At 44.7% G+C, this 19,910-nt stretch overlaps 1 protein-coding gene and 1 long non-coding RNA gene across 2 annotated transcripts in view; one reads left to right on the top strand and one right to left on the bottom strand.

Annotated features, from left to right (window-relative positions):
• Sesn (Sestrin) lies at positions 1–10,682 on the top strand. The gene is made up of 7 exons (XM_075696562.1): positions 1–376; positions 3,747–3,908; positions 4,370–4,558; positions 4,954–5,139; positions 5,698–6,053; positions 7,318–7,543; positions 8,195–10,682. Exons 1-7 carry the CDS (start codon positions 299–301, stop codon positions 8,279–8,281), a joined length of 1,284 nt encoding a protein of 427 aa, XP_075552677.1. The 5' UTR covers positions 1–298; the 3' UTR covers positions 8,282–10,682.
• Positions 6,813–19,910, bottom strand: part of LOC142585644 (uncharacterized) — a 21,556-nt gene continuing 8,458 nt past the window's right edge. The window contains exon 2 of the long non-coding RNA XR_012829115.1: positions 6,813–7,055. This is a non-coding gene — a long non-coding RNA (uncharacterized LOC142585644). The remainder of the gene's footprint in view (positions 7,056–19,910) is intronic.

Below are 19,910 nucleotides of genomic sequence, written 5' to 3' on the forward strand. Positions count from 1 at the left end.
AGGGCCGTTCGTTCATTATTGAGAATGACAGCCTAGGTGGTAGCTCGTATGCGTGTGTGAGTGCGTGCTGTCGTGCGTCTCGGCTTCGGCATCTCCGTAGGATTTCCAAAGGGGACGCTCTTAGGATGACGGACGCATGATCTCGCAGCGACAGACTTTGACGGTGCATGTGTGAGTGAGTGCGTGGTGACACAGGGTATACTGCGGCGTCGTTCTCCGTCGTTCTAGTCGTGCGGTTGCGTCAAGGGAACACCCTCCGTAGGATCACAAGCGCTTTGCGTGGATCTTTTGGGGGCTCATGATTCTGCCCTGCCGCAACAACAGTCCACTGCACGATAATTCAAATCATACCATGGGCCAAATGGGAATAAGAAACGTGAGTACCGTTTTCGCTTGGCCGCTTTTTTTTGTAGTGGGGACGCGAACTCGCCGGCTGGTGAGGCCAGGAAGGAGGCCAAGCCGGCCGGCTTCTTTGTCTCTGTCGGCTGCACCAAGCATCCGCCTGAGCCGGTTTTGTCTACGTAACGAAACGCACATCGGACTTGACTAATATGTAGTTTGCACCGGCAGATCTGATGAGCTGTCGAGTACTTTCTTGCGTGCTTTTTGGAAAATCGTCTGCTTCTGACTCCATTGTCTCGCGTTGGGGGGTGTGCCGTTCCGTGCTTTGTTGCCGGGCGGCTTCCGCATCAAGGCGATCCTCTCCTGTGTGGTTCCGCAGCAGCTTTACTGGTAATCTATGTTTCTACGAGCACGAAATCGGCATTCTCGGCTTTTTTATCCCCACTCCCCCGGTATGGCGTCAAGTTTCCGTCATCGCTAAGCGTTAGCCGGCATCGCTCGTCGCTCCCGGCCGGCTGCTACGAGGGGGGAATGCTATTGGGCACATTGCCCGCTCGCCGGGCCGTCGAGAAGGGTATTGTTACGATTGGAGCGCGCCGCTGAGGTTGCTGCCGTTCGGCGCTCGCGATACTCGGCCCGAGGGATCGAACCGAGCAAGCCCCTACATGCTTCGGGCATTTCTTCGACCGGTTCGGAGGATGCGCCTGTCCGTGCGGCTGACGAAACGCAGCGGAGAGGTTGCCAGCCAGCCAAGCTACGCCGCCGCGATGTTTTGTAGCTCAATTCTCCGGATGGTTTTCGCGCGCGACCCAACGAGCAGACTTTTTAGCGTTGCTTGAACTAAAAAGAAAAAAATTACAAGAGAAAAGGACGCGCTGACATGCAACACATATAAGTTGCTGCTTTTGTTCCGGCTCTTGTGCGCGGTCCACGACCGAGACTCGGAGGATGCTTTTTTTTTTTGCTCTCCATCGCCGGACAAAATCTTTTCGGTCCGAACGACAGAGGTGGCCCGGGCTGGCGGTAGTGCCGGATTCTCCCTTTTATCGTTATATCGCCCCCGAGATCCCCCCCCCCCCCGCTTCTTTTTTTCTTTCGCCGGCTCTCCTGTGTGCCGCCACTATTGTACCGGCGCCGGCCTTTTGAATTCAGGTTTCTCTCGCTAGCCTTTGCGTGGCGCCAGCCATAGCAACAGCGGCTGCCGACTCGCCATTGGTCGCTGTGGCGGCGCGCCTGTCGCGGGTGCCGTTGCGCCGCATTACGCCGGGCCCGGGATGGGACGGTTCGCATATTTTTTTGGGTGGATGCTTGCTGCTCCATCTCGAGTGCTCGCTCACACACATTCTAATAAGCTTTCATTTCGTATCCCCCTCTCTCTCTCTTTTCGTTTATTTTCACGAGTTAATGTAGGTTCTGTGTTTGCAGACGGTCGGCGTTTTTAACGCAGTGCATCGGAAATAAACGCTCGATAGCTGCTGCATCCGTTAATCTTTTGGCAGGAACGCACCGTTTTTTTCGTTTTCCGTCATGTGTCATGACGCGCGGAAAGGCGTTTCGGATGACGAAGTCGACCGGTATTTCTCTGTGCCTACGGATGCTCTAGCTGCGGACGGTCGTTGCCTTGCGTTTGAAGCGGCGTGTCTTGACATGCATTGCCAGGATTGCCGGCTGCTCTGAATTAACCTTCCTACATTCGGACCGCCACTTTTTTTATTTCTAGGCGCTGATTTTTGTTCTGCTATGCAAGGTTTGCGCTTTGTCCGTACTTGCTTGCGATCGGTGCTACAGCTTAAACTTTTTGTTCCATCGCCAGTCGCGCATTTTCCCCATAGCTTAGTTTACGCACCTCACGCTGTTGTGCCGTTGCCCGCTGTGAAGCAGCTCTAAAAGTCTCTCGAATATGTTAACCTACCATTCTTGCTCGGTTTATCTAAACTACCGACAAGGGCTTTGCCTTTTATATCAGAATTAATCCTTTCAGCGAGGCGTCCATGCCGTTGTCTGAAAATTCTACGTGCAAGCACAGTTAGCATACTCGTGTAGAAAGCTTTGGCTGGGGCCGAATTGCTAAAAATCGCGTTAGTGCCTCTTTTAAACGAATAATTCCGGTATACGAGGCAATTTCCGACTGCCAGTAGTTAAACATACATTTTAAATGGTGTAGCAGTAATCGAGATTAAACTATACCGACTCGCGCGTCGATTTTCATGTACCCAAGTAACTGGTGTGCCGAATGCTTATACAAGGGCACCTGAATATGCTAGTTCAATGCGTCTTTCTTCCAAAGCGTCCAATGTTCTTTCCTTTTTTTTTCTTTTCCATTCGGGCGAAGTCGGACGTGACACTAACAGACGCTGTACACGCATCGTTTTTTTTTTTTTTTTCTCCGTACCGGAATTGTCAACGCGTTCAATAAACACCGCTTATTGGTCCCTTATTATTTTCATTGTGCGGTTTTGCCGTACTACACTGAATTTAACGCAGTTTATGCCGTAGCTCTCGCAATACGGATTTCGTCAGCAAATCGAAAAATTGCCCGGCTCATGACCCGAAAGCTTAACTGATGTAACAGCAGGACTTTCCCCGAGATGTTCCAGCGTAAGTGCAGCTACATAAGTCTCCATGTATTACCGTCTGCTTCAACGTTAGGGAAAAAAAGCTACCAGTGAATCATGATACAAAGCTTTGTATCAGCGTTATCTCGCGCGGGCGCTGGTGGAAGCGATTCCGGCCGTGATGTCAGCTTTTCCTCAATTTTGTGCTGAACACCGAGCAGGACAATGCTATCAGCGACGTGTCCGGCTTTATTGGCATCAGCTCTTGAATCTCCGTTCAGTTGTAGTTCACTGGTCCTCTTTAACTTGGGCACAATAAGCTAGAGCCAGAAAGCAGGAGAGTTTCAAGGTTCGCCGAGATGCACCGTACAGTCGTTATTAAACTGTTGTAAGTGCAGATTACTTGTTGTATTAGATCTTGTCACTCTACCCGAGGCCATTTAGTCGATTGATGATCGCCGGCTACGTTTGACAGGGCGTCTTTATCGCACAGCCGCATTGCGGTCGTCGTCAAAACGTCTTCGTCATTCCATCACCCTCATCTGTGAGGTCCACATGTTTGAGCGCCACAGCTTTATGTTGAGCTAGGCATTTTTTGTTAAAATGTGTCCACATTGGTCATTTGCAAATGGTCGATAAACAAGAACGGCCTAGCTTAGGTTACCCCACAGCTCGTGGGATCTACAGATATCTTATTTATTCCATTTTCTTTGTAGTTCACTTATAAGAATACTTTGCGACCAACCCGAATTTCGGGTAGCGGCCTACATTTAAACGAATACCTGCTATGAATTGGACAAGATTCTGTAACATCAGTGCCTAACTGCATGTTTTTTTTTTTTCTTGCAGACTCAAGTGCTGTTTATCGATGCGCTTTGCCAAAGCAGCCACCTGGACCTACTCATGGGCTACCACTCGGCCTACCAGGGTCCATTTCTCAAGACACAAAACTTCATCCTGAAGAGCGATGGGCCACTCCCATACGACCAAAGACATTACATCGCAATCATGGTAGGCACTGACCCTGTCCCTAGTGTTGCATGCTCTGCTGTAGTGCATCAGACGGCAGAACTAGAAAGGTGTGCAAGGGTTTCAGCCAGAAGCATATCTGGTTTACTGCACAGCAATGGGAAGGGGAAGGCAATGGAAATGAAAAAATAGGCGTGAACTAGGATAGAAAGACAGGCTAATTGGCAAGCACAGCTAATGACCACAATGTTCAACGATGAACGAAACTTTCTGTCCAGACTCGATAATAGACTCCAGTATTGTAAGCACTGTTTGGCTTTTTCTGCCCCTTAGCCATCTTTTTCGAGCAGGGGTCATAATTAGGGCATCGCATGCACACTGTCAGGAAAGTTCACGTGCCTGTAGGCTCAGTAGTGGACATGTTTTCGTTTGTTGATGCTCGGCTATTCTGGCTAGCCACTGTTGCTTCACTGATGACAAAATTCTTCTCATCCGTGTTGCAGGCAGCAGCAAGGCACAACTGCAGCTACCTGGTGAACATGCAGCGGGAAGCATTCCTGTCCCCGGATGTTGCAGGGGACAAATCGTGGCTCCAGGGCTTGCATTGCATTCCGAAGAAGTTGAGGGACCTAGACGAGATCAACAAGATTCTTGCTCACCGCCCTTGGTTGATAACAAAGGAGCACATAGAGGTAGGCATGCACTGACTGATGTCATATGCACACTGGCTGTGGTTGCTTATTTCTCTAATTCATCGTACCTCACATCACCGCGTGTGCTGTCCAAGTTGGAGACCAGAGAAATATTTCTGGCGAAAATATTGAAGGCACATGCCCGAAATCGCATAAAACAGGTGGTAAAATAAAACATGGAACTAATAAGTCGGAAATGGAATGCGCTCATGATTTTAACGTAATTTTCACTCCATAGCTTCCTGCCTTTTTAAAGCACTCTTTGCTCTTGGGCTTGCCCTTGCACTCAGATGCGATCATGCTGCGGGCCGCATACATGGTGGTGTACATGGCACTACAGATTTTAAGATTTGTATTTGTGCTTCACAGTGTTTGCTTTCTTTGTCCCTTTGCAGAAATTAACCAAAGGAAAGAACAACTGGTCCTTATCGGAGGTAGTGCAAGCCATCGTGATCCTTGCCCACTTCCATGCGCTGTCCAGTTTCGTGTTTGGTTGTGGCATCAACGCTGACATGGAGGAGGAAACAAATGGAACAGTTGTCTACAGTGCCAATGGCGACTCGGGGGTGCCAGTTATGAAGGTGTGTACTCGTGCTGTAAAATTGGTGTTGTGCATAAGAAATAATGGTGTCTTCTGTGAAGGAAATGAACGTGACATAGTTATTGAGCACTACATGCTGCAGTGATAACGGCTTTTCCTGCTTCTGAGCATAAGGTTGCCTGTTCGATTCCTGGCCACAGTGGCCACATTCTGGTAGGGCCAGAATATGGCGACTCTTATCTACCTAAAGTTAGTTGCACAATAAATAACTCAATGTATGATTAACATCTTCGAGCCCAGGTGTTGCTTTTCGATGTGAAGCCCCAGTAACCGACCAGTAACTTCTTAAGCACTGCTCACTATTGTCATGGTTCTAGAAGCATTAATCAGGCAATGCTTCTGTGCTCAGATATGCTGCTGCACTGAAAGCCTTGTTCCTTTGTAAGCTGCTATGAGCAAATTCAAGCATGAGAAAATAGTTCAAAGAAACAGTCCCAACTGGCATAGAGAACTCTGGTACATGGGACGAATCTTGAATAGCCTGCACTGCTTAACAAATGAATGTGACCTGAGTGCGATATTTTCTTTCCTCGTGCAGAATGGGCAGACCACTGTAGAAACCATCATGCAGAAGATGAAGAACATCTCTGAACAACGCTCCAACGAGCCAACGTTAGAGGAGCGGGCGCGCTGCTTCCATACGGAATGCAATGGAGGCGAACTCCCAGCAGCTCGACGCAGTGTCCCCAGGAACGACTTGTCTCACTTCGTTACGGATGCAGACTTTGGCTACCAGGACTTCGCCCGACGGGTGGTCTCTGAAATCCCAACATTCCGGATACAGGACTACTCCTGGGAGGATCACGGCTACTCCTTGGTCAACCGGCTATACAACGACGTGGGAGAGCTCCTCAACGAGAAGTTCAAAGTGGCCTACAACCTCACATACTACACGTAAGTAGCTAATGCTTATGACTGTACCACACCGCACTGCAGTTGCACAGAGCCAATAAAATCAGGTGTTCAGCGCATGCAAGTGTCCTTGGTTTCAGTGGGAATTAAATGCTAAAAAGCCAGTGTACCATGCATTGGAGATGCGTTAAAAGAACTGCAGATGATCAAAATTAATCCAGGGTTCCTCACAATGGCGTGCCTCATAATCGGATCGTGGTTTTGGCACATGCATAAAACCCTAGAATTTAATTTTCCTTGTATAATAATCACGAAGATTTAGATTTTTGTGCTCTGATGGCAATGCACTTGACCTTTCCTTGATAAGGAATCGAAATGAATTTTTCAGTATTGGGGCACTTGCAGTGACTCGAGCCTGCCCCGTCATTGTCTGCCACATTAAGTCGACCAAGATCAACATAAATCAATTTCCGGAATGTGATGCTATAAACACTACAATGTGTTCGAGAGCCGTTCCTCTTTTTTGGGGAATCGACACTGTAGTGATGTTGTTAAGCATACAACGGGAAGTTGCCTAATTTTCTTATGCAGGTGTTTTGGCTCGTCAATTCTGCGCACACCCATTCCATTCCCGACAAAAGCACTGCTGCGCTAGAAAAAGAAAGGTCACTTCTAGTGCAACAAACCTATGCCTTAAATGGTGGAATTCGAAAGCACTGGACCTATTGCTCAGCAATGTCTGAACTATGTTGTCGTTTTATCAGCTGGGCATGCTAACTTGTGAAATTTTTGCAGCCAGTAATCCTGCAACTCGCCTTGTTAAAATAGTCCTGACATAATGCACGATTGCGAAAACAATTAAATTCTAAGGTTGATTTTGATACAAGCTAGAAAGAAAAACGATCCAGTGTCTGCATTTACGGAGGTACGAATGCTTGCACTACATTAACGGGACTGCCAAATAGGTAGAATAGTACCTAGCGTGCCAAGCTGGAACCAGCTGTTTTCGTCTCATAATGTCTTGGGATGGGACGGGATGAAAACCTGCAAATTGCATTTTCATTAAATTTGAGACTATTGGACAGGTGCGAAAGCCAATTTTAACTGGAAGTGCACCGCCAGCTTGTTGCATACATTAGCCTACGTAATTATACTTGTGCCTATCTGCATGCTCGAGTTCAATTTTCAGGGAATGAGTCCATTGCACAGCTGTTCTCTCTGTTAATGGAACATGGCAGATTGCCCAAAAATGGCCGCAATTCATATTAACGATCGTGCTCCTTGCTTTTCTTTTCTGTGTATGCAGAATGGGGAGCAGAACAAATGTGGACACATCCATGTTCCGAAGGGCAGTCTGGAACTACATTCAGTGCATCTACGGCATCAGGCACGACGACTACGATTACCGGGAGGTTAATGAACTCTTGGACCGGGACCTGAAAGAGTACATCAAGGCTGTGTGCTGCTACCCAGATCGCATGACCAAAGAGGACTATGACAATGTCATGAGAGAGTTCAAGTACTCTGAGAAGGTAAGCATGCATTTCAGCTTTTATCGCTTGACAAGTACTGTTCACGCAGAGCACGTACTTGCTACAGCAAGGCTTAATTGCAAAAGGAACACGTAATCTAAATTCAGAAATAAGTGCGAGACCTCCTATGTATTTCTTGCACTGCGAAATATGGCTTGTGGCAAATTGTTTGCAATGCAAATATTCTTTTCCAATAACAACTCCAATAAGCATATAGCGGCATACGAAACTGCTCAAAAACTGTCATTACAGTGGCTAGCACCAGCTGATGGCGATGCTGATAAAGCTGGCACAACTTCTTCTGGGGGCTCTTTGCTGGCTGTTTCAAGTGCATCTATTCAATTAACTATAATGCACCATTAGCTTTAGCAAACAAGACTTAAGAATTGCCTACTACTGGGCACATACAGTCAACCAAAAAAAGTTTACGGATTGTGGGATCTGAGAAAAATAAATATTTGCCACTGCTATGCAGTTTAGTTCTTGCAGCAGTTTGGTTCCTAGTTCAGTTTTATTGGTTGATTGGCCGATAGAGGCTTCCGTATGGCTTTTTAAGTAGCAGTGTGCAATTAACTTGTGGATGTGTACAAATTTCTTCAATCCTCTGGTGTACCCATACTTAGAATAGCTTTTTTTTTTCTTCACTCCCAGGTGCACGTAACAATCATGATTCTGGAGGCACGCATGCAAGCCGAACTTCTCTATGCACTGCGGGCACTCATGAGGTACATGACGTGACTCGTCCAGCGAGTGGCCAAAATGGGACTCCCGTTACTATCTCTTCGTGCGTGTGCCCTCTCTTAAGGCAACGTGCACTCCAACACCTCCCCACCTTGATGCGAGGCGGCCGGACCCCTCCAACATGGGGAAGAAGACTCGCCGTTCTGCGACACCTGCTGCTGTCGTCTCCTAGGGAACTTTTAGAATTGAGACCCACCGTTTCTTCAATCCTCTTCTGCTGCTGTTATACGACTGGTGGTGTGTTGTCGTCAGAATGAACCAATGTGCACCCCCACTCCCCCCCTCCCTTCATATGTTCATGTACTGTACATTCTACTTTTTGTTTGTTTTTTGTGCATACTCTCGAACCCTCCTGAGGACTCTTTTCCCCACACATACACATTTTCTTGTGGTTTGTTATCATTTCTCTGCAAAATGTGAGCACTGCTTGTCTTGTTACATGCAGTGTGTGCAGGTCATTTCCTAATTTATTTGTTCTTTCAAATGTGGGTAGGGGCGGGGTTTGTGGAAGTTCAAAGCTAAAAGGGTGGTTAAATACTCCTCCTGTTGTGTTGCTTTTCTTCTTACCGTAAGATTTTTTTTCTTGTGCATTACTGAAAGCGCTGTTTTTAGTTTCCTTGTGTTAGGTATGTAGGTTCTTCTGATTTACCATTACATACTTGCTAAGAACACACCTTTCTGTGAAGAAGGCTGTTTTCTTTTTTATTTCAAGCGTTTCTTGAGTTAGTTTTAATGTTTCCATAAAATGCATCCACGTTTCTTTTATGCGTTTATTACTTTTGTTTAGCAGGTTCCTTGCTAAAGGAAATATTCTGGAAGACTAGGAATGGTGTGGGTTGTTCCACAGTAGTTTTTTTTTTACTTCCACATGTCTAAGAAACGTGCTGTAGTTCGTCATTTCAGCGAAGTGGCGATAGGCCAAATTTGTGTACCTTACTTGGAAGCATGGAACCACGTTTGCTGCCTCCATTCCTTTAACATAAATTTTTTTTGAGTGTGTGCAAGTTTTGGCGGCATGCAAATGCAGCGGAAATCGGATCATGGTGGAGTTCTGAGCCAGGTTTATTTTCGTTCTTAAATGGCATTTGGCTAACCTCCAACAAGGCTTTGTTCATGCTGAACTTAAAACAGTGTTTGGTAATGAATGCCTGCTTTAAAGTGTGAAAACAAGTTGCAGCTATGAATGGGCACAGACAGTGTTCTGTTCACGCATCTGGTGGTAGCTTTTCTTCAACATTTCTGAAGCATTCGTAGCTCTTGCTTCTTGCAGCCCAAAATTTCCCATCTCTTTTCTGGTGACAGAACTCTTCCTGTCAGATCTACCGCAGTCACTGGTTTCGCTGCGTCGGCAGTACAATGCCCATGCATGGCACTGGATACTTTTCAGGGCAGTTGGGAGGAGGACTTAAAAAAAAATCTTTGCCTTTGACTCTCGTGTTGCCTTTCTGTTTTTGTCAGCATGGAGATTTGTGTGGCTTGCATGTGCAAAGCTAGCAAACTCCTAATAAGCTACATGCTTTCACGACTACTTAGCTTTAACTATGGTTTTTCTCAATGTGTGTAAAAAATTGGTGTGCTAATTGAGGAGTCCCACCGCAATCTAGGTAATATGCAATTCTGTCCGTGACGCTACCTGTTGTCTTAGAAGCTGGTGCAGTGTGTAGTAGGAACTTTGTCAGGATGTTGTTTACCGTAGCCTCACACTTCAACAATGTTTACATAAGCTGCCTGCCGGCAGCGACTGCCTTCATGCTTGCTTCAACAATGTCTCCTTGTTATGGGCGCTTCTCTACCAGAAGCCTAAGTGAGCCTTAGCCTTGTTCCACTTCTGTTGTATGTCGAACCAGGTGACATGCAATTAGTTAAATTGATCGTAAGTTTGAATGGCCCTGCTTTAAGCAGGGCTTGCCCGATTGGTTTCAGAAGCTCAGCTGAGCACCCCGATGTTAGAGTATTGAGACTTTCAGCTGTGGGACCTTCTATGCCTGTTGCATTCCTTCTGTTGTCTAAAAGCAAGCTTGCAATCTGCAACTGTGCAAATGCCCCTCCTTTATTTTTTTTCTTCAGACTGCTGTGCTCATGCTGTGATATGATTGCAAAATACTTCCTCCCACCTCACATGAAAGGTACATGGATGCGGATGCCCAGTACAGTCCTTAATTTAACCAGCTTTTTTTTGTCTAGTCCCGACTGTGATCTCCACTTTTGACGACCGCTGCTGCGCGTGCGGGCATCTTATCAAGAGATGATGAAGCTGTCTGAAAAGTTTGTATATTTTGTTAGCAATTAAATGGTCGCCCTCTGCGCCATCTCAGAGATCTGGAGCTCCTTTTTTATTGTGTGCAGATCGATGAACACGGTTTTTATAGGTGACAATAAATTGCGTTTACAAGCCTACTGCAGAGGTGCCCTTGCTCTCATTGTCCTTTTTTTGCACTGCGCGTTTCTACCACCCTATGTGAAACACACAAAAAAGAAAGCACAATCTTTTTCAGGTGCTTTGACACTCCAGACGCCTGAAACCGTCTGGTACTAAGAAGGCACAGCAATGTCTCTCATATTCTGTGGACATAGTAAATGCGTCTAGTTCGAGGCACATGGTTCATTAAATGGCCGAGCATCTTCCAGTCTGGGCAATGCTCCGCAAAATCCACATTTGCAGCTTGGAACTGTGTATGTGGCTAGTGCAGTGTTTTCACTGACAAAGCAACTTTTTATGCCATCGGCTTGGAATAGCTGGTGGAACTACTAGCCCTGCAGCACGCAGCACTATATAAAGTTTTCCTTGGCATGACACAACAAACGTCTTTCCTCCAAGGCATGCCAGGTTTGGTCGGCCTTTGCACCATTGTGCCTGCTGCAAGTAAACACTGTGCAGCATGCACAATCATGTTCCCTCTTTATTGCACAATATAAATACATAATTAGTACGATTACCAATAAAGGTACAAAGGCAGCATTGCACAGAAGAGGTTGATTTACCCACTTGGCAGCTATGGCGTTGCTGCATTGCTAAGCAAGAGGTTGTGGGATCGAATGCCAGCCACGGCGGCTGCATTTCGATGGGTGCGAAATACAAAAAAAGCCTGCATCCCTGCATTTCATAAAGATCCCCTGGTGGTCAAAATTAATCCACAGTCCCTCACTACGGCGGGGCTCATAATCAAATTGCAGTTTTGGCAGGCAAAGCCCCAGAATTCACTTCAGGTTGATTTCACAACTTTGGAGCATATTAAGCATGCATAGCAATTTTCAAATATGAGTCACGATAGTGCTTGCGTTGAAATTGGTGGGAAAAGGTGATACCTACGTGTTACCGTGCAAAAGTATGTACAAACTGCAGGCCGTGTTTTTGGTTATAACAATGTTATAATGTAAGCTGTAATGTTGTAGCTAAAGTGATGTATGGTTATAGTGAAACTTCTGACCATATTAATGTAAAAAAGTGCACTACCATTTCTATAATATTTAAAAAATGCATGTGATCGACTTGCAAGGATGTGGCTGACTTGAGTGCTGTTAAGGCAAAAGCCTTTCTAGGCTCATGGTGAAGTTTGTGTCAGCAGACCTGAACGTCGGAGTGTCCGCCAAAGCGTTATCACAACATATGAAAACAGATTAAAGAATGAAAAACGATTGAGTGACAGTTAGTGAATGATAATATTATAATAGAGATTGGTAGAGGCTGATAATCACTACTAATGACTCCGAAGAACCAATATGTCTAATGACAGCTTGGAATAACCACAACTGATTAAAAATGACTAGAAATGTCTGGTAATGAGTAGTAATGACTAGAATAACTTGTAACTACTACTAATGACTAAAATGACTGATATGTCTAACGACGAAGTGTCACAACTAGAATTGATTAGAAATGGCTAAAAATGCTTAGTAGTGAGCTGTAATGACTAAAAGAAAGAAGAGAAAGAGGCGAATGATAAGAGGAGGAAGAGTAAGCTTTCACTGTTCACCTCCTAAGAGAGATCTCAAGAGACCCTGTAATTCTTATAACAGTGTTTGCTGACTGTAGACCACATCATTTATACTTAGGCTGCGCTATCTTACTCCTAGTGTTTGTGCAGACCCTCGTGGAGCTGTACCTTTGATGTGCGCCTCTGTGGAGGCACCAATCAGTGATTGACAGTAGGTCGTGCATGTGGCAGTGTGAAACTTCCTAAACAAGATGGCTACAAGTAAGCTTGTGTGCTGAATTCTTTACTTACAAGAAAATTATCACTTACATATTTTTGCGTTGTGGTTACATGAATGGAACAAGGCTTTGGTAAGGACAGGGTGCTGACAACGAGGTACACCATCATCATGACTTGTGGTCGATGATGTACAGTCTGCATCTTATCTCAGTCACTGCCTTGTTTCATTTATAGTACTTAAAGGGGCCATGACACAGTCGTACAACTATTCTCAGTTTATCATCGAAACTGAGAGTAGAGGGACCAATATATTTGTGCACACAATAAAACTGGGCACTCGGCGCACATTTTAACTGAAACTTTCAATTGGAAACCGCAGCCTCCAAACCCCTCCCACCGACAGCGACCACCATTTTGGCATGGATTGTGCGACATAGGGAAGTACGGGGCCACCACTGTGTTGTCTGCTTCGAAACAGTCTGAAATCTCGTCGAATGTTTTGCTTCACGTGCTCTGGCACCGAACGGTGCAGCAAGGGCATTGCCATTGAAATAACGCCTGCAATTCTTCTACACAGGTAATAAAAGCAGCACAAATTAGGGACGCTTGCATAAACTTTTTTTTTTGGGGGGGGGGGGTGCGGGGGCTGACTGCCAAGACGTGAAAACGAAATGATGCATGACGATCACAACATATTTCCAGCTCTTGCAATTGCTGCCGGCACCTGCATTGCACAAAAGCGTGCCAGAGACTGTCTCGTATTATGCTAAGGCAGCCGGTACTGGGAGTGCGATTTCATTTCATCACTAGTTAGCATTGCGCGACTTCTATATGGTTTAACTATATGGTTTAAAAATTTCATGTACAGGTATTCTACTGCATGGAATGCACTCGAACTTTGGCAGCTTGCCGTGAAATGCTCATGGTTTAACATGCACTGCATAATTCAAGCTCCAAAATTTGTGTTATGGCCCCTTAAAGTGCAATAAGACAAACATTTAGCAAAGGCCTCAATTTCAAGTTCTGAGGAAAGTATACAAAGGATCTCATAAATCACCAAGTTACCTATGTTAGTCCGGTTATCTGTAATTAAATTTATGTGTGCAATGCGTGCTCTACTCCATTTATTTTATGCAAGCTACACTCTCTGCTATCTGGGCCGTGGATTGATGGAGAACAGTGATAAGCCAGAGCAAAATTATAAATGGCTTCATTTGGGAGCACGCAAGTTGCTAAGTGTGGAATAATCTTCTAGCACAAACACCATAACTGCTTTGCTAAAGGCAGAGTATGAGTTATTCCGCAGCAGTATGGGGGCTACCAACATCAAGTGTTTCAAGGCGACATCCAACTGACTCAGCGAAGTGCTGCTGAACATCTCTTTCTTGCACAGAACTTTCTACGTGGAAATTGAATATCACTAAAGAAAATGGTATCACAGACTAAGAGAAAACTGCTGTACAGAAAAATTACACATGAGGATCTAACGAAAGCTGTGGGGGTCAACGAACCTCGCTGCTGTGCCATAGTGGTTCCCTGAACTTTCTGTAAAACTCTGCAAAAGAGTTTTTTGTGCTTCTGCCCAGAAAGAACAAAGCTAGAAATTATGTATGCCCATACTCCCCTCCTGGCAATCATTACTTTTTTGCAGCATTTCTCACACTATACCGACGTCATTAAACTACATGGGAGGCTCCACAGCTGCTGCTAGAGCTAGCAAAAAAGGTCGGCAGTATTTCCTACAGCTCTGAACTCATCCACTGTGACAGCAGCAAACAGGTTCTCACATTGCAACATTGCCATCTTCTCAAGAACAACTTTTTTGCAACACGCACTTCATTCCCATTTGCTACAGTTTTGCCTCCAGTGGCCTCCAATATACTCTTAACAGCCCCTTCTCTTAAACATTAATGAGTCTTCTGGTGACATGAACAATGCACAAATCGGCAAGTACAAGAGATTTGCAATAGCGCAGTTGTTAGTGGGTCCAGCTCCCTACTGCACTTTGTCGCAATGACACAAGTTCAATACGAGGCCAAGAGGCATTACTGACTAAAGTTTTCTTCTTGAACAAGCACTGCATGTGTTGACCTCAACCGATCCTACATGAAACAGTGCAAGACTTACTGAGCATAACTGTGCCAGCTGTCTTGTCACTACCTTGCATTATAGGCAAAACTGAAACTCTTCGTCGCATGGTAACGGTAAAGCTAAACATGAGGAGGTGCCTAATAAAAACAACACGGTGACCACTTAATGGAAAGGACAAGCAGAATACAGCACACTCAGTTTTGAGCTGGCGTTAAAATGTTCTCAGCATCTGGGCAGTGCTACAGCATTAGGAACAACAAGGTAAAAAACAGTTTGGCTTGACAGCAGGAAATGATAAACATCCTGGCGCAAAAGGAAAATGTTATGATATGATATTAGTACAGGTTAACCACCATGCGTTGAAAAGTCTCAACTATGTTAAAATCCTCGTTGTGCATATTGTGCGTTATACATGACACTATACGCAAGCAAACTTATGCAAAACATTTTTGCAGAATATCTTCCAAGAGACCAGACTGTTACATTAGTGGCACGTATTTCATCTATTTCACAGTATGAGTACCTCATTAAGTGTGACTTCATGACTGCATGCAGTCTTTTTAACTTCCATACAAGTTACCTTAATAATGTGGTGAATGTATTGAGGACTGTTATTCTGCCATAAGACACTACACTTGTCTGAATCCTACAGCTTTCAGTGAGGTAAAGTTTAACAAAAATAAGCATTATTGTTTCAAATGCCATGTGCTTGCATAGAACTGCTATGTCTGGTGACCACATCACTGGTAAAGGCAAGGTGCACAGATAATTAAAATTAAATTGTGTGGTTTCAAGTCTTGTAACTGTGCAGTGCGTAGTAAGGGACACTGTAGTGGAAGGCTCCATATTAATTTTGACCACCTGAGGTTATCTATTGCAGGTAGGCCTTAACGTAAGCCTAAATACACCTTTATCTAAGTAACTCTCCCGGAAATGTGGCTGCTGCGGCCAGAAATTGAAACCGTGACTTTATGCTCACAGCAAGATGCCACATCCATCCACCCTGGCAAGCAGCAAGTCGCAAGGCATACAATGCATGTTATTATACACAGCTTCATAGTAAAAAAATGTTTATTTGCACACAGTCATCCATACACTGACTTGCAAAGTCTGGAAAATGCAATATTTGTGCAAAAGACCTGAGCATAATCGTGTAACAAAAATGATGACCAAGTGAAAAAATGTTTGACGATTTCTATAAAAGTCCTTCTAAAGGACTTACTATATGGCTATTACTATATTTAGGGAACCTGAAAGCAACTAGCCACTTTAATTAGCCTTTTTTTTCCGTATAGTTATGGTTTCCTTGGTGCAATAGTATACTTCAGATAGAGGTTCAATGTGCTCACAGTTCCACAAGACTGCAAGTACGCCCTTGCTGTGATGCTTCTGTTGCAAACACTTTATCGTGTTGAGAATGAGTTTCATAATCTTCTAGTAATAAATCATCGCCCAAGCAATCCGTACAGATTGTTATCCGGTGAACCTGAAACGTGCGGCCCGTGTTTATCCCTCGGTTAAACCCCTTGCGGTTCATTAAATGACGACTTGGTAGGCTGTTGGATCCTTTGTACACAGTTGCTGCTTGCGCTCGGGCTTCTGCATCGGCACGGCATAGATGAGCTCATTCCAGGTTCTGGTTACGGCGTCACCTATCGAAAGCTGCCTGCTTCTAAGGAGTATGTATGACATGTGGCCTATCCACTTCGGAGCCAGAGAGAAACTGCTGCGTGTGCGCTCGGCTGCAACGGAGAGCAATGACATCACTACTGGCGCTGCTAATTCAACACTACCTAGATAGCCCGATCCATGGCATCATGTTACCTGGCCCAACTGCCATAGAATCTAATGGGGATGCTCCCGAGTAGGCAAGAGTGACTTTGACGTCGCTGTTTTCATCACGCCAGCCTTGTCAATGGAAATTTCGGGCCAAGTAGTGTGACGTCATGGATCGGAGTAAACAGACCTTGTGCTACTAGGTGGTGTTGGTTAATCATACACCTCTCTTTCTCTTTTTTTTTTTCTGCAAATGTGCATGGGGTTGCGCCGGAAGAGTTTTTGGCATGCAGGTGAACAATAGACACACGGACACATCGGCTAGCCATATACAGGTTCGGTGCAAAAAAGGTCTACAGTCAAATGCCTCTACAGCGAAAAGACTTGTATAACAAAGGATTGATTACGTCCCTACCATTTTCCTATCTTCGGTATGCATTGTGAATTCATCTACAATGAAGAACACTATGCACTGATACCAGGTGTAGTCCTGCAGCCCGTCTCCTGGAATCACATGCTGCTTGTTGTAATGCATCAGTGGGTGCAGAGGCTGATGAATGCGTTGCAGTTGACAACCTGATGTGATGATGTAATTGTAACTCACAACAGAGGACATCTTCAAAATGGTTCGGGTGAAAAGGACACGAATGTAAAGAAAAGCTACATTGATGAAGATCCTTCAAATGAACCAAGAATTTGGCGGCCAGGGAAGGTGATAGCGACATTCTATGATGTGCAGTTTTACTTTTCATAGCTCCTGTGTTTCGCCATGAAGTATGCTATGCATTGGTGTAGCCAGGGAGAGGGAGAGGGGGATTCGAACTTCCTCTTCCTCTTCCACAGAACAAAGTTTCAGGAGGTGGGCTCCAAACGAGTGGCAGGGATGAAAGGGAAAGCTTGAATATGAAAGCAAGGCGAGGGCTAGTGGCGGTCCGAAGGGGAGGGGGGGGGGGTGTCATGGGTGCAGTCCTCTCTCCCATGCACAGAACATTATGACCCTACTCATAGCGCACCTCTGCCTCATACCAGATCGTGTTAACCAAGCTGCCGAGGGGGGATCAGCACTAAAAATTCCACACACAGATATAGACATCGGACGAGCGTGTACATGAAACTTGGGGGCATCGTTGCTCCCCGTTAGGCCTTCGTGTTGCCGGAGAGTTTCATATCTGGTACATGACGGAACCGTTGACCACACTGCGCAGAAGAAAAGCATTCCAAAATTAATGCGACTTGCTTGTCTAGGATACACATAATAAGCACCCCCCTCACCTCTTTCCTTCTTTTTCTTTCCCTTGTCTCTAATTTTCATTACGTTAATAAATACGAGAGGAGCTTGCTGTTAGGCTAGTTTGTACACGCTGAGAAGAACTAAAAGAAGGCAAAAAACAGTACAAGAAAGAAAGACCTACAGAACGCTGATTTGTGCACAGCAAAATACTATATCAAGGACCGGGCTACCGGGCCAAGGAAGCTAAGGAACTGCCACAACAAACTAGTGGGAGGGCAGGTAGGTGAGTGGCCTCAAAGTCCACGCAAAAACAGAAATATAGGAATGTTGGCGGCCCCCGCGCCCTTCAACAACCAAGTGAATGTTGAAGAGTGTGACAGTGACTGACGGAAAAGAATTTTAAGAAGGGGAGTCGGGGAATAGATATGAGGAGGGGGCGAGGGTTGCACATAAAAGTTGTCAAGAACGAAGTTGGCGGATAATTATGGACATATTGAGCGTGTCTCATCACTGCCTGATCATTCAACACCAGACAGCCGTAGCCAGTCTAGATGAGGCTCATCTACCCCGCCATAACACATGCTGCTTGCTGCAGAGCCCATCCTAACTAAACATCTCGCCAATCTTCAGAATAGATGGGTGTCAGGAGACACAACACTTTCAAATCTCTTGGAGCTATTGGCCTTTATTTTACTGCGAACTACAGATGTCGTAATTTTTACAAAGGCTTCTAAACAGGAAGTACCCATGCTTCGGATTGTCTGCCTCGTCAATTCCTGAGGGTTGTCAAATAATATGCGTCGCGTGATGACTACAATACCATGATCGCAAGTTACTTCCAAACATCTCTTCAAACAAGCTGCACAGCAGGTCACTGAAAGTGAGTGAAACTTGCATCATATGGTAATAAGTTCTAGCGCAAAGCTTCATTCCTGTATTTTTAAACCTGGAGTTATATGGCATGCCCGTACACCAAAACTGCGATTGAATGACAGGCAATTTGCAACATGGTGCCCACCCTCTTCCATAAGCAGCTGTTGCTGCAGCACTCGCTAGAAGATCTGGCTGGAAAACAAGTTATTTGCACTGTTACCTGGGCTGTAACAAGACTGCCCTGCAAACAAGAAGACCCACGATAGTGCGCTGCCGTGTTTTTGTCTGGCCCCGTTTCTAGCGCTGTTCGTTTTTTCACGTCATGTACCATCTAGATCATCAAATACATTATGCATAAAGTTGAAAAACAAATTTGAGTTGTTTTTCTTTATATCATTATTTTTAACATAGCATAAAGATGATAGCATAACTTGATCCGAAATGGCTGCATGCCTTAGCAATGAAAAACTTTTGTCAAAAGTTAAGCAAAGTGTTGTTTCAGCAACACAAAAATGCGCATCCTCGTTGTTAAAGCATTCTTGTCGGGACAGTGCAAGGAGTTTGTTTCATCTTTGCATAGTGTACAATCTCCATATATATATATATATATATATATATATATATATATATATATATATATATATATATATATATATATATATATATATTACAGAGATAGAAAGAGAGAGAGGCGAAACAGGGGGCGGATGGGTAGCTGTCGGCAGAAAACTCTCCACCCCGGAAATCAATTTCTGGATGCGCCACTGATGCTATGAACCTCGATACAAGGTTGGATACAGTCGCACATTCTGTCAAGCAACGTATAGACAAAAAAGGAAGTTTAGTTCATGTTAAGCAAGGATCTTCTATTGCTGAAAGTGCTTAGCTTTCTTTATTGCGAGTGGTATAGTGCCCAACCTTTAACCGAAGTGACCTCTATAACAAAGAATTTTGGAGGTCCCGAGCAATTCGTTATAAAGGCTTTGACTGTGCACTGAAAGTTTATAGCAAACATAGATTAGTCTTTTAGTTTCTGTGTGCTTTTTTTTTTTGATACATTGCATATACTGGCTGTTTTAGTGCCTTCTGAAATTTGATTTATCAACCTGCCATTGAGTTTTCTCACTTTCAATGAGGTTTAGCTTGTAGTGAATGACAAGCGGCCAGCTCACATCATGTCACCATGGTTTCGAAAATTTACACTATTTGAGTGACTAAAAAGATCTTTCTTTTTTTTTTGCCTACAATGTAATGCTACTTCATGACTTCATGAGCTGCTGTTTTTCAGACAAATGTCTCCTGAAGTGATTCTCATGAGAGGTGGCTCTTTGTTTTCCTGGTACATATGGGCATTGACACGGGATAATCTTGCTTCTTGAGATATGTAAAGCACAATACCGATTGCCTCAATTGTCTGAAAGATTCAGTTTTATGGCATAATAATTTTACTTGAGGACTCAAAATGCATGAAGTATAATATGCAAGAAGACCTTAAAGCACG

This window comes from Dermacentor variabilis, chromosome 6, assembly GCF_050947875.1.
Source record: "Dermacentor variabilis isolate Ectoservices chromosome 6, ASM5094787v1, whole genome shotgun sequence".
Classification (NCBI taxonomy): Eukaryota; Metazoa; Arthropoda; class Arachnida; order Ixodida; family Ixodidae; genus Dermacentor; species Dermacentor variabilis.

What these genes read in the sequence shown, in the direction of transcription:
- Sesn (XM_075696562.1), top strand. Translation starts at nt 299, where the DNA reads ATGATTCTGCCCTGCCGCAACAACAGTCCACTGCACGATAATTCAAAT. An exon ending in GACATTACATCGCAATCATG is followed by an intron (nt 3,909 to 4,369) that starts GTAGGCACTGAC and finishes TCCGTGTTGCAG; the next exon opens with GCAGCAGCAAGGCACAACTG. An exon ending in CGGGGGTGCCAGTTATGAAG is followed by an intron (nt 5,140 to 5,697) that starts GTGTGTACTCGT and finishes TTCCTCGTGCAG; the next exon opens with AATGGGCAGACCACTGTAGA.